Source organism: Primulina huaijiensis, unplaced genomic scaffold (assembly GCF_012295235.1).
Source record: "Primulina huaijiensis isolate GDHJ02 unplaced genomic scaffold, ASM1229523v2 scaffold32015, whole genome shotgun sequence".
NCBI classification, from domain to species: domain Eukaryota; kingdom Viridiplantae; phylum Streptophyta; class Magnoliopsida; order Lamiales; family Gesneriaceae; genus Primulina; species Primulina huaijiensis.
The window spans coordinates 283,227-297,148 of NW_027357518.1; the positions used below are offsets into that span (position 1 = coordinate 283,227).

The following is a 13,922-nucleotide window of genomic DNA, read 5'->3' on the forward strand; positions in this document are numbered from 1 at the left end:
CGTTGCTGAGAACGATTTTGGGTGGAGCGAAGGACGATTCATCAATGAAAGGCTCAAGACCCAGACCACGAATGCCAGCCAAAATTTGGAGATTCCAGAGAAGAAAATTCTCATCACTAAGCTTGACAGAATTAATCTGATTTGCTGGGTTTATTGTTATCGGGTTTGTGGAGGAATTGGTGAACATAGATTCGAAGTGGCTTCCGCCATGTTGCTCTGATACCAAGTTAGGAAATGAAGAAGATGATAATTTAGAGAAATCTATTGTGAGAAATCTTGTGTTCAGTATATCATCATGAAACAATACAAGAGTATTTATATACAATTGATAAGAAAAAAATAAATGAATAAAAGTGAGATAAGCTCCAATCTGTTGTAACAATAAAACAGAAGACCGTTCTTCTATCTTCCAGAAGCATTAGCAGGTGGGATCCTCTACAACCAAGTGCATGGTGCACGACATCACTTGACTCTCTATGGCTTTGTAAGTTTTCAAAATCTGTGTGGCATCTCTCAGCTCTTTTGCCTTTACTTTCAAGTTTCCATGTTAATTCCTTTACGGATTTAACGTGTTGGCGATGATCTTGGGAGTTCGGCTATGATATCGTGGAGTCTCTGGATCTCAATAAATAAATGGGTTTTTGATAATGGAAAGACAGAGGCAGTTGATGTGTTGGCCCGGGCCAACCGACGATCAACATCCTTGGACATTGCATAAGGATCTTCGATGGGTGCCTCCACAGCCTTGGACATTGCTGGACTCATATTCCCTGCCTCTTACTTAAACAGAAAAGAGGACATAGGAAACAGCCCGACATAATCGGGTATGGGTCTGTGTTGGGAGTACCGATTACCTCGTTTCAAATTTAAGACGAACGTTGAAAAATTCAATCTGAAACCCAACTTCATTTTTATTAGTTACACCAAAACACAATTAAATAAACGAACTATCCAATTAATGCTACCGATGGGGTTCGGTCCGGTTAGACCCGAACAACCCGATCCAATTGCCCACTCTTGGTCAGGTGTGTGATGTGGAATTTTTATTTAAAACAATGCTTCTTTTAAAAAAAAAACACTTTTAAATACAGCATTTACTTTCAAGAGTTCACTTGTATACAATGAATACCGAGTCCAATAATTGGAATCAAGACTCTATTTGCATAAATCAAATCAAATACAGCGTTTGCTTTCATATCTCGGATTGCAATAAAAACGTACAAAAATTCTACGATGCAAAAGTGGATAATATATCACATATGCAACTTATAACATATAACATAGGTGAAATTCTTGAGGTAATCTAACTATGACAAACAGCTGCATCATGTAGACAACTGGAACATTCTGAGAAGCCTTACATCTAACGCAGCAGTTAACCAAGATGTCTTGGAACTTTCATACCGAATCCGTGCTTGGCCCTCTCGACCCTGTCAAAATATCAAGAATTGTTATTGTGTGTGTAAATTTTGACCTGATGGATGATAAAGGCAATGGCAAATAATGGTTATTGACAAGTGAAAATGATCGTTCAAATCAGTAGAGCTATTCCCGATTAAGAAAATTCAGGCCAGAATATGGGGAAAGAGTGAAGCAATTCCTGATCGGAGGGTGGTTGAAAGATAATCTTAACAAATAGTATCTGGGGGCTGATAGTTGGGTGAGCGGAAGGCTTAAGCTACCCAAGACAAATTAATCCCCTCATCAGGGGTTTTTCCCAAGTAACTTCTCCATGCTTCCGTGATAAGATTATGTCAACCACCAAAGGATTGTGAATAAGAGGCAAAAGACAAGGGATTCATAAACTTGGAGGTGCCTATGCCAGTGTTTGCATGGAAAAATTTTCGATCAAACATATATAGTAGGGATTTTGAGAAAGAAGTCGCAATTCTTACGTCGGGGCGAGTTTGCCAAGATCTAGTTCCTCTCCTGTGCGCTCATCGATCACCTTCCCTGATATCTCAATGTTATAAGACCGTGGTCGTGTGATGGGAAGACCTCTGCTAGTAAGCAAATCTAAATCTTTCTGGTGAAGCTCCCGCCCGTTGACAAAAACTCCAGTATTTCCAGCAGCACAATTTTTTGGCATCGGATAGTTAAATTCTTCAATATTTGGCTGCATAACATCAATCTAACTTAATCAGGAATTTATGCTTCAATATGGAAGTATAGTGATAATTCAAAAACTTTAAGCCCGTTTAAGGATTGAAGATCTTAGGCTTCAGATACTCGTTGAACTCACCATGACAATGCCAAGACATGGGTGGCCCATCACACCCCAAAAGCCCGCACATTTGTCGTACCTGGTTTAACGAAAGGGAGCAAAATCTTCATTATGTTTTTTGTCGAAATGAAAATAATAGCAGCCATGCTTCTCAAGATACTTTATGAGAAAGACAAGGTGAATATATTCAAATGGGATTATGAATGCTGTGGTTAAGTCGTCGTGTCATACAGTTTCAGCAAAACACATTCTTCACCCAACACTTCTACATGAACACGACTGTTTGACACCTTATATCAATTGCATGAAAATGCTTCAATTTTATTTTATTTCTCAGACTTCTCAAAGCTCATGTTCTCTTACTAGTGTCAAAAATGTTTCCTCAATGTCCTGTCTAAGCCACGGACCAAACCTCTTTTTTCTATTTTAATCTTCCAAATTTCGTTATGCCCTAAATGGAAAATACAGCAAGATGACATGCTATAATGAAGATACATTTAATGAACAATATGTTAATGAATCATAGACGGACACACAATAATGCACTGAAATAAATGAAATCTAATTCGAGGTGTATTTACCAGTATTCTCCAGGTTGGATTGGTCCAGCCAAATTTTCAGCCTTCTTGACCACACGATCCGGTATTACATGCCCGTTAACAAAGACGAGAGATCCACCATCTTGTATACTTTGGTTATTTTTTGTGAGGTCTCTGAAACTCTTTTTTATGAGACCTGCAAAGAAAGATTCACCCCCTTTGTTGACCTTAGGGTGATCTTCTTTACTTGTTTCCACCAAATCCTGAGAAACACAGCTGTTAGAATATTCGTTTAAGGACACATCCATCTCAGTTGCCACTATTGCTTCTATCGCAGAATTTTGCCGAAAATTAGTCCCACCAAAGCCAATTTTCTCAGGCTCAGATCGCTTGCTTCTGTTTCCATTATCAGATCGCCCGATGACTTCAGTATCAGGAAAATGATTGGGGCATTCTTTAGAGGGCAATTCAGGATTTAGGGAGGACTTGATTTCTTTTAAAGGTGACTCCGTATACGAGGAATCATGTTTCCTTGATGAGATATCTTCTGCGCTTTGCTCGTTCTTGAGGTGACCTAAAGTTGAAAAAAGAGGATCCTGCTGCTTCTCAGATTTACCAGAATCAGATTTCCTGTCTATTGGAGAAAACTTGGCTTGCAAATCATCATAATCATTTGAGTCACAGTTCAAATCCGCACTATTTGTATCACCAGGCCAATATATCACGTTTTCTTCCACTGTGCCACTAGAGCCTTTGACAATCTCATTTGGAACTTGGTCATCGTGCACAGAAACTGATCCAATACATCCATTATTCCCAACCTCAAATGATATTATCGAAGAACAAGCCCCACATTTCATTTTGTGTTGCATTTTTGCAGAAGAAATGCATTTTCTGGGCAGTTTCAGTAACTCAAAGCAATTGCAGCACGTAATAAACGGTGCACCACCTGCAATTGGACGATACACCCCTCCGCTTCTATGACTTACCGCCATCTTTCTGGGATGATGGTAATTGGAACGAATATTTTCTGAATCAATGTCACTTGAATTCATATGTAAAGACTGCCGAGAATTCAACTGATGCAGTCCAGAGCCTCCAAAATTATAACCCTGCAGTCCCTGTGGAGTAGAGTTTATAGAGCCATGAAAATTCAGATTAGGAGGTTCATTTTGAGACCTTTGGTTACGAACACCCAAGTGATCAACCTTAGGAGGTAAATGCAAGTTCTTATTATGACAATGCACACACGAGCACGCAGGCTGGTGGAAAAAGTTTTCATGTGAGTGTAACATGATTTGATCGTGATTGGCATTCGCATTGTAACCAGGAAACTGCTCATTATATGGCAGATGCATGTATTGAGAATCTGATTGGAGAGTCCGCCCCCTAAGCATTTCTTGACGATAAGTGTCACCACGTGCCAAAAATTTGTGGGGGGACCCTCTTTGAGGATATGATTCCGGACCACTTGAACCATATCTATCTGTGTAAGGATTATATCCAGCCATATGACCTAAATATGGAGATTCTAAATCATACGGAGAAAGTGGCTTCTTGTCTATGCCGTGTGAACTAGTCAAGCCTTCTTGAACATAAGTATCACGATATCTACCATAATGATCGGATAGAGTTGGAGAAACCATCCTCCGCTCAGGAACAATCATTTCCTTGTGTCTGTCTGCCACATCACAAGACCGACTAATTTGATCCTTCAACTCATCAAGTTTCCTTAGGAGCTCGGCTCGGTCGTTCTCCAAACTTTTAACTCTAGCTCGCCCATAAATATCTGGATCCTGATATCTAGTCCCCTCACCATAGTCATAATAAGAGTTCTTTCCATGACTCGATGGCCCCTCACCATGGTAAAGATAATGATTAAACCTCACTTGTGCCGCAACACCTCTGACAGGACCTATAGAGGCTACCACATCCGGTTCCTCCATAGGTAATGGCCTTGCCCTTAATGATTCCATTGGAGACAATTCTTTAACTGCATGTTGACCATTAAAATTAGTATATTCCAAACCATTGGCATTCAAATCATGGTCTCTTCCCTGATTTATGTCACGAACCAGACCTGAACCAAATGACCCATTATCACCACTCTTGCTTTCCATTATTACCATCCTTTCTCTCCCTCGCCTACTTAACTCAGCATTAGATTTTGCTTCTCCATTTTCAACCCGTAGAGTGGAACTACCATCGGAAGACAGTTTTTCGTTACGAATCGTCTCTGCCGTACCAAGCTTGGTTCCATTTTGTTTTTCCATTTCAACCTCAGAAATATGAACTGTACTACTTTCCTCGGAGATTCTTGGCCCCTTTAAATCATCAGTCTTCTCAGACAATCTGTCTTCTAGAATCCCCTTCTTTTTGGCTGTAGAACAACATCAAACAATCAAAAAATTACATTCACAGACGCCCAAAAATTGAAGAAGAAAATTTACAAGTTCTAACATGCCCCTCGTCCTAATCAATGGAAGAAATAAATATCCCGCAGCTGATATATCAACATTCTAATTTTAAAAAGATAACCATAGATCAAAATTCACAATCTGCACCCCCAAAAATTAACATAATTGCTACCTTTGCATTATCTTAGGAGAAAAAAGATTTCAAATAAGGGCATTTTCTCATCAGTAATGATTGATAATCTTGAAAATCTATACTAATGAACAAAAACAAAACTAGCCAAGGGACCAAACTAAGAGTTCCACATATATAGAGTAGCCTTTCTAGTAAACTTTGCACGCAGAATAAGACAGAGTGCGAATTGTACCTTTGAGAACAGCACCACAGCCACCACATTGATACAGAGGGAAATCCGGGAGTTCTGGAAGGAGGTTTTCACACTTGGGGCAGCGAACCAAACGTACCTTTGCGGGTTCCGCAACCTTGCTATCTTCCAGCCCCATTTACTTCGCCAAATATTTAAATATTGATTGAATATTCTACGGTCTAAATTGAACAGGTCGTCAAGAATTAATCAAAACAAGAAACTTCAATAAATAATCTCCCAAAGTCAACATAAATCTTGAAGCCCAACACACCGAAATATCATTAATACGATGCCCCAGCTAACCACAAAAATAAAATAATAATACTCAAAAGGGAATTTTCAGAACGTTTCAAATGAAACAAATGCAAACAAGTGAGCTGTCGTATTCAAGACGTGAGGATACAACTGTGTAAGAAGAGTAGGAATTGCTTGACTTTTGCTTCTAAAATTACAGGGCCTTCGATGAACAGCAAAATGGAGTCCAAGCACAAACAAACAAACAACACAGTACTCTGTTTCTTTTTTGTTTTTCTTGGCTATCGCTGATTCGTGCCTATATCGAATGAGACTAAAAACGGAAAATTATTTTATTGTCTTTTTTACTTTAATTCAAAGCTGAGATTTTGGGTTCCCAAGAAAAGGAGAAGCTGGGATTTGGAGGGAAAGGAATATGGTGGTGACTCGATTCCCGACATTTCTTTACTTTTCTGTGACGAATTTTCTATCTTCGGTTGCTTTCTTCGGCGACGGAGTCGTTATTACGACGTCGTTTTTCGTCACTAATTGCAGAAGCTTGATCATATTTATTTGTACTTTTTTAAAAAAAATTTAAATATTAATATTTAAAAGAAAAGCAAAAGGAAAATGCAAACTTTGTTGACACAAGCCGTTAGCCACTGTCAAGATTCCTTCTTTTTTTTTTTCCCAAATTACCAAAAAGCTCCATCAGGTTTCTTTGAAAAATAAATTGAGTTTGGGACTTTCCATTTTAATTTGCTTTTCTATTCATTATATCTTTACTATTACGTTGATTGATGAGATCTTAGCACAAGGATATTATCGTCACACTATATTTAAGGTTAAATTTTAATTTGACTATGTTGACCAATAATAATAATTACAAATAAAAGAAAGATTCTGGGCTTATTTAATTTTATTTTAAGTTATAAGATAAATTTTAGGTAATAATTCGAAAATTGTTTTGATAAGATAAAATACGTGATTAATTTTGTTACGAGGATTGTTTATCAGATTATGAATAAAGTTAATTCAAAACATTAAAATAACATCTTTTTGGATTAGAATATATAATATAATGATACAATATTTTTAAAAACGATAAAAACTAAATAAATAATTATTATTATTATATTAGCAAATGTGTCGGCAAAGATGAATATAAACCAATAGTAATATTTATTTGTTTTATATATATAAAAAAATAATATTTAAAAATTGGAAAGGCGACAGCCCACGTAGACCCCTTCAAGAGTATTAGGAGTGGGGACCATGTTATAGATATTAGCACGTTGACCACTGCGACTGCTCGTCATATATCTGAATCGAAGAAATTATATTCCACGCACATTTTGACATTTTGTTATAAACTTCAAATTTCCCATTTTTTTATAAACTTTAAATTTCCCATTTCTTCTTTTAATTGGAACTTGTTCTTCTCTCTCCAATCTTGCGAACGTCATTTGAGGACAGATACAGTATTTGAAATGAATGGGAAATACTCGTAGTAGTCTTGCATCAAAATTTTTAGACAAGCTAAGGCAGTACAACATTTCTACACGTATAAAATAATTCATGTATCATATGCCAAAGGTTTTTCTCACGTGTATCACGATTTCAAAGTAAAGAGGACCATCAAAACAAATAAACAAAGCTTTTGAATGGAAATCTAAAGTGGGCATATTAACACATTTTACACTGAGTTTCCCATTCCAAAAGTAAAAATCCACACACTACATTTTCTATAAAACGACATAGCAATAGCTGCAGCACTCCGGGATTTGAATAGATATGATTACACAATCGAGCAAACTGGAAAATTTTCCTATACTTTAAGTGAAGATTATAATCTTTTTCTAAACAACTGTCTAGAATTAAAAAGGACTAGCCCCTCGCCGAAATAAATACAGATACTAATCAAATTCAGAAATAGATGTCGAAACCATTCATACCAGAAGAGAGTTGATGTGCACTTAGAGTTAAGTAATGGTTTGCCTCCTTGAGCCTCCTCTTGTTTTCATGATCATGCCTTTGAGATCATCATAGCGATTCCGATGGTGATCAATCCATACACACAACTGTCTTATGACCTCTCTTTTCTCCTCAATCAAGCTTGAGATCTCCTCGTCCTTTTCGTTTACTTTTCTTTGCAACTCTCCCATCATTCCATCCCTTTCTGATATTATTTTCTTGAGCTCTACAGTTTTTTCTTCATGGTGTTCCAAGGTTTGAATCAAACTATTTTTTTCCTCTTCATCTTTTTGCAATTTTGCCTCTAATTCAGCAATCTTTCCTTTCAACACCAACTCTTGTTCTTCCTCATCTTTTATCTGCTTAACTAAACTTGCAATTTCCGTTCTTAGCTGATTTTTCTGGATATTAGTTTCTTTGATCCAGTTTCTTGTAACATTAAGCTCACTCACGATTTCATAAATCCGTGTCTCTAAGTGGCCATAGTCCTCCTCAAACTTGACACTGAATGTATCAATACCGGTCAACGTGCCATTTACCTTCTCTGAAATCCCTGTTGCAGTTTTTGCTTGAGCTTCTTGATAAACAGAAATTATCCCTGCCAGTTTAGCTACTTTTTCTTCAAATAATTTTTGTTCTTCATGAAACTTTTGTTCTTTGCTCGAATGGCTCTGCTCATTCTCACTGAACAACTGTTCGGTGATACGGAGCTTCTGGCTCGTTAACCGCTGCTTAACTTCAATATTTCGTACATTCTCTACCAATGTATTGATTTCATCTACTTTCATCTCCAGATCTCTCTTCAGATCTTCTATAGTGTCTTCCAGTCGAGTAATTTCGTTATTTTTTGCATCAATTTCTTCCTGGAACTGTTCTGTTATCTCTATAATCTTTTGCTCCGATGATTTGAGATTCCCCTCGTGACTTCGGAGCTGCACTAGCAGTTGTTGCTGATCAACACCCATCTTGATGAATGAGTCTTCCTTTTCTTGCAGAGTTCTCTCATGTGCAAAGATCTTGTTCACCAATTCAGAATTATGATTTTCAGCATGAGTCAAACCTTCCGAATACTCTTGCTTAGCTCTGTCCATTTGCATTTCCAATTGGCTTTTCTCAGAATGCAGTGATTCTAGCTGCTGCTGTAAGGAGTTGACTTGTTCGGTCAAGGCACCAATCTGGGTTGATGCTTCATTATGCGCATCCTCCAGCTTTTTCCGTGTAGCAATTATCTCATCTCCTTTGTCAACTACATTCTTTTCCAATTCAGAAATCTTGTTCTCGAGTACTCCCTTCTCCTCCCTCAACTGGTTTCCTTCATCAATTCGGCTACTTATTTGATCTTCAAGTTCGCTTTTTTGGTGACGAAGTGCCTCTAGCTCCTGTTGTAATTCATTTAGGTGTGCTGCTAGACTTTCCTTCTCTTCCTTTATTCTTTCTCCATCTGCTGTTTTGCTTGATAATCCCTCTTTCAGCTTTTCTATCTGAATTATGAATTCTGATATTTCGCCACTCTTTTTCTCAAGAATAAGATCTCTGTCACTTTTCTGATCAGTTAAAGACGTCAATTGCTCTTGAAGACTGTTTACTTCTGCAGTCAATGCCAATATTCGAGCAGATGCTTCATTCTCTTCATCTTCAGATTTTTTCTGCAAAGTGGAGAGTTCAGTTTCCTTTTCAGTAAATGCCCTCTCCATCTCTACATTTTTAGCTTCCAGATTTAACTTTTCCTCTTGCAACTGACTGAGGTTCTCACCTTTTCCCTTCACCTCCAAAACAAGATTCTCTCTCTCTTCTTTTATTTTCTGTTGCTCCACAGCACTGTTCTCCAATTCTTCATTCAAGGTCTTTATCTGGATTTGGGATTCTGAAAATTCCTGACTTTTGAGTTTTAGCTGTTCCTCCAATTCAGTTTTAAGGTTGCGTGTGGTGTTGAGTTCAAGATCCAGATGCTCGACCTGTAAAGAAAGAGTCTCCTTTTTGTCTATGTTCACCTTCAGCTCCAAGTTTTTGTTATCCAACTCTTGTTTCAGATTTTCAATCTGAATTAAGAACTCAGAAACTTCTTGTAGTCTTTTCTCCAGTTGTGTCTCTGATTCCATTTTTTGATAGAGCAGAGACTCCAGTTCCATCTTCTTAGCATCGACTTGATCTGTCAATTCCTTTACTCGGGCTGCAGCTTCCATACCTTCATGCACTATCTGATCTTCAAGCTTGCCTTTATGAATCTTTAAAGATTCCATCTCGGCTTTAATATTGTTGACCTGCGTGGTTAGATCATTAATTTGATCTGATGATTCCCTCTCTTGATTCTCAAGCTTTTTCACAAATGCAGAAAGTTCATCACCTTTCTGTTTCTCCGTTTCTCTTTTCTCAGAATGTGACAGATCGAGTTCCTGCTCCAAATTCCTCAGGCGAGTTGATGTTTCCTCTTTGTAAGTTCCATGAGTCTCTAGGTGATTTGAAAGCTCCCTTTCTTTCACAGCCAATTTTTCAATTAACTGGTTTGATTCAGATACAGTATCCTGAATTTTGTTTTCTGCCTGTCTGATCTCATCCTCAAGCTGAAAAATCTTTGAGGAAAGTGCTGCGTTCTTCCCGTCGGCAGCCTTGAGCGCCTGACTTAGGCTAGCAATTTCATTTTTTGCTGATTCCAGTTCCTCCTTTAAAGTAGAGAAGTCCCCCTTCATCACTTCCAGTTCCAGATGTAAGGTGTCTTTCTCTTGTCCTAACTGACCGTGAATGGTCCTCAATTCATCTGCTGTTCTCCTATGTTCTTCAATGTTGATGATGGCGGTATCTTTCTCGACAATTAAGCTATCTTTCTCTCTATTAGTCTCATCCAATTTCTGGTTCAGTTCAGCTAGTAGCTTTTGGACACTCTCCAGTTCCATGTTGAGATCAGACTTCTCGCTCAACAGACTAGATTTCTCACCATTCCATTTTTCACTCCATTGCCTTGATTCAGAGGAAATAGCTTCAATTCTAATTTCAGCCTGTTTTACTTCATCCTCAAGTTGTAAAATCTTTGAGGAAAGAGTTGTATTCTTCTCTTTGGAAGCCTCATGCGCCTCACTTAGCCCAGCGACTTCATTTTCTGCTGATTCTAACTTCTCTTTTAAGGCAGATAATTCCCCCTTCACGCCCTCTAGTTCTACATGTAGCACGTTTTTCTCAGTTTGTAACTGACCATGAGAGATTCTCAAGTTTTCAGCCTCTCGCTTCTCTTCTTCAACATTTTTTACAGCAGCATCTTTCTCAGCGAGTAAGCTTTCTCTGGTGTTCTTCATCTCTTCAAGTTTATGGTTCAGTTCAGCTATTAGTTTCTGAGCACTCTCGAGTTCTTTATTGAGATCGGCCTTTTCAGTCAAAAGACTGGATTTCTCATTATTCCATTTTTCAGCCTCAGCATTTAAATCTGTTACAATCTTCTGTGCTTCTTCCGTTTTGCTCAAAGCCCTTTGGTATTCCAGAGAAAATGCCTCCTTTTCATCAGTAGTGACTGCCAGCTTTCTCTTCAAGTCAGCAACCTCAGAAAGTGCCATTTCTTGATCGACGCTAGCAGGATCTTTCTCAAATTTATTCTCAACTTCACCATTTTTTATGCTCTTTTTCCGTGGTGAATCATCCGAGTCTGAGGAATCTGAGCTGGGTGAGGAACTGTCCTTCCCATGTTTGCTCTGTGCTTTCTTTCTCAACTCATCAGTAAGATGAAGATAACGAGCATAAAGAGACTGGTAGTTCTTGTTGAAATCCTCAATCAAATAAGTAAGTGGTTCGCTCTGAGCACTATCATCACCTTGGAGAAGCTTAAAAATCTTCTGCACTTTGCTGTCAATTTCTGCAGTCATGAGGCATTTTTTAAACATTTGAGCTGCACTTAATCTTTAGCTTTGTATATGAATGGAGTAAATATAAAGTTGGAAACAACTGTAATTCTTGAAACATGGCATTATGCATTCAACTTTCCTTGTAGTCTGATCTATACGAGAAAATTATAGCTAAAAACTATTACCTGATTTGCTTTCTTTAAGCTCCTCATCCTTTTCAGTATCAAGACTCCCAAAGAAGGATTTAAATGACTCCCGCCAGCGACGCCTAGGCATTTCTTCTTTTTGTTTATCTGCAAATGGTCTAGCTACTGAATCACAAGACAATCCTTCATCTTGGAAAGAAGGAACCTCGAGCCCAAGAAAAATGACTGACGATATTTGGTTGGGTCCGCGCTACCCGCGCAAAGAACACGATCAGTGGAAATCTAAAATGGGGAAAATATACCACTTATTTGACGCACTGATGCATTGTATGAAGGATTTGAAAGGCATAATCATATAGGTAGCAATTTTGCCCAAGGGCCAAGAGTAGTAATGGAATGGCTCTCAAAAGATCAAAGAAAAAATATACCATCCCTCCCCAGTCATGCATTCATGATTTTGCCAAGGAGAAAAGGATCAGACCACGGCCAAGAAACTATTCATATAAATTGCGGTAATTTAGGTGTTTAGTTTTAGTTATCCGTTGACAATAGGCAGTATGTGCTGGCAAAGAAAAAAAATGAAACCCAGATAGTCAAAGCCTCAAAGGTCGGACAGGAATTTTAATGCCCATCACAAAAAATAATAAAACGAATTATGTAACCTTCACCCCGCATCAAGCGAATGATATAGAAGCCGGAGGGTGAACCTTGTTCTCGACTCGCTTTGGTGGGGCTGGAAAATATGTGTCGCGACAGAATCAACATGCTATGTAATGTAATTTAGGTATACGACAGATCGGGCCCACCATTTTTATAGACAAAGCCAACACACAATTTAAAAAAAATTGCTGGATGGACGATACTTTCTACGGGAAAAAAGATTTAAAAAAAAAAAAAAAAAGAATGCGAAGCAAATAAGTTTTTTTCCATTTTAAAAAAATGACTCTATTTTTACATAAATCCCGGAAATAGCCAAATTTGACACCCAAAAAGTCAGATGGATCGATACTTGAAAATTTTGAAATGATATGTTTGTCCCCAGTCAAAAAAGGACCAGCTAAGTAAGTTGCTCTTTAATAACAATAGAAATATCAATAGTTAGGATATCAATAACAGAGACAAAACATAATGACAAATCTAGTAGTAAACACGAAAATCTCGTCGAAATTAAGAAAACAGGGTGTGGTTTTTGCAATGGACAGAGTTTCTCAATTACAATCACTGATGACAATTATAATCTTGAGTTGAGAGATCGTGATTGGATGGCATCAACAAAATCAAACCAGAGTACAACTAAAGCTAATTTGTACATCATTTCTAAACATCAGCGTAGGAAACAAGCTAATAAACAGCAGAAACAAAAGTTGATCAAATTCAGCAAACAAACCTCGTAAATCCCGCCAAAGTCAGAGTGCAGAATTCAAGTCTCCATCCCAAATATCATGACTGGATATCATCAAAAGAGAAATAATCAATCCAACGAGCAACAAGCTAAAGAGCGAGAACCGAAATTGAGAAATCAATTAAACATCGGCGGCCAACCAATCAATCAGGTGAGGATCAAAGCTGGAAAAATTCAGTCCTCCAACGCCAAACTTGCACAAATGATTGAGAGAGAGAGAGAGAGAGAGAGCCAAGTGTGGTGTGTGTGAACTCAGACTGCTAGGAGATTTTATTGTTTTCCAAAATATGCTATGAAAATCGAAGAATATTCAAAATAAAAGGCGTAAATAAAAAGTGGTTTTGTCTGGCTTACACAGCGACCCCCGGACCAATTTTTCATTTTATTTTGTTTTATTTAAGGGGATGGAATCTTTGGAGTGGTCTTGTAAATTTGTGTGACTTTCATGCATACAGGTAATCCCACTCTGGCAAAATTATGACGCAATTATTGATCACTTTATTATTCATCGTGACTTTGTTTGTTATTATTTATATTATAAAAAATATACTTATATATCATGTCACATATATAAATATAGCAAAAATTTGTGTAAGACGATCTCACATATTATATTTTGTGAGACAGATATCTTATTTGAGTCATCCATAAAAAAATATTACTTTTTATGGTAAGAGTATTACTTTTTATTGTGAATATCAGTAGGGTTGACCCGTCTCACAGATAAATATTCGTGAAACCGTCTCACAAGATACCTACTCAAATAAATGAGTGAGTCTCATGTGAGACCGTCT

At 37.7% G+C, this 13,922-nt stretch overlaps 1 protein-coding gene across 1 annotated transcript; it reads right to left on the reverse strand.

Annotated features, from left to right (window-relative positions):
• Nucleotides 1-1,117: 1,117 nt before the first annotated feature.
• On the reverse strand, nt 1,118-13,462 carry LOC140967985 (uncharacterized). Its single transcript, XM_073428813.1, has 7 exons — nt 13,114-13,462; nt 11,766-12,008; nt 7,764-11,591; nt 2,806-5,143; nt 2,243-2,303; nt 1,896-2,116; nt 1,118-1,430 (listed from the first exon to the last, which is right to left on the reverse strand). The coding sequence occupies exons 2-7, from the start codon at nt 11,854-11,856 to the stop codon at nt 1,376-1,378; spliced, it is 6,594 nt and encodes a 2,197-aa protein (XP_073284914.1). The 5' UTR covers nt 11,857-12,008; nt 13,114-13,462; the 3' UTR covers nt 1,118-1,375.
• Between the last annotated feature and the right edge of the window lie 460 nt (nt 13,463-13,922).

Bases quoted from the DNA above. Each gene is read 5' to 3' on its own strand.
- LOC140967985 (XM_073428813.1), bottom strand. From the start codon at position 11,856: ATGCCTAGGCGTCGCTGGCGGGAGTCATTTAAATCCTTCTTTGGGAGT. The intron at 5,144-7,763 runs AACTCTAAGTGC...GTTGTTCTACAG, and splicing joins AAGGAGGCAAACCATTACTT to CCAAAAAGAAGGGGATTCTA. The intron at 2,117-2,242 runs GTGAGTTCAACG...GATGTTATGCAG, and splicing joins CATGTCTTGGCATTGTCATG to CCAAATATTGAAGAATTTAA.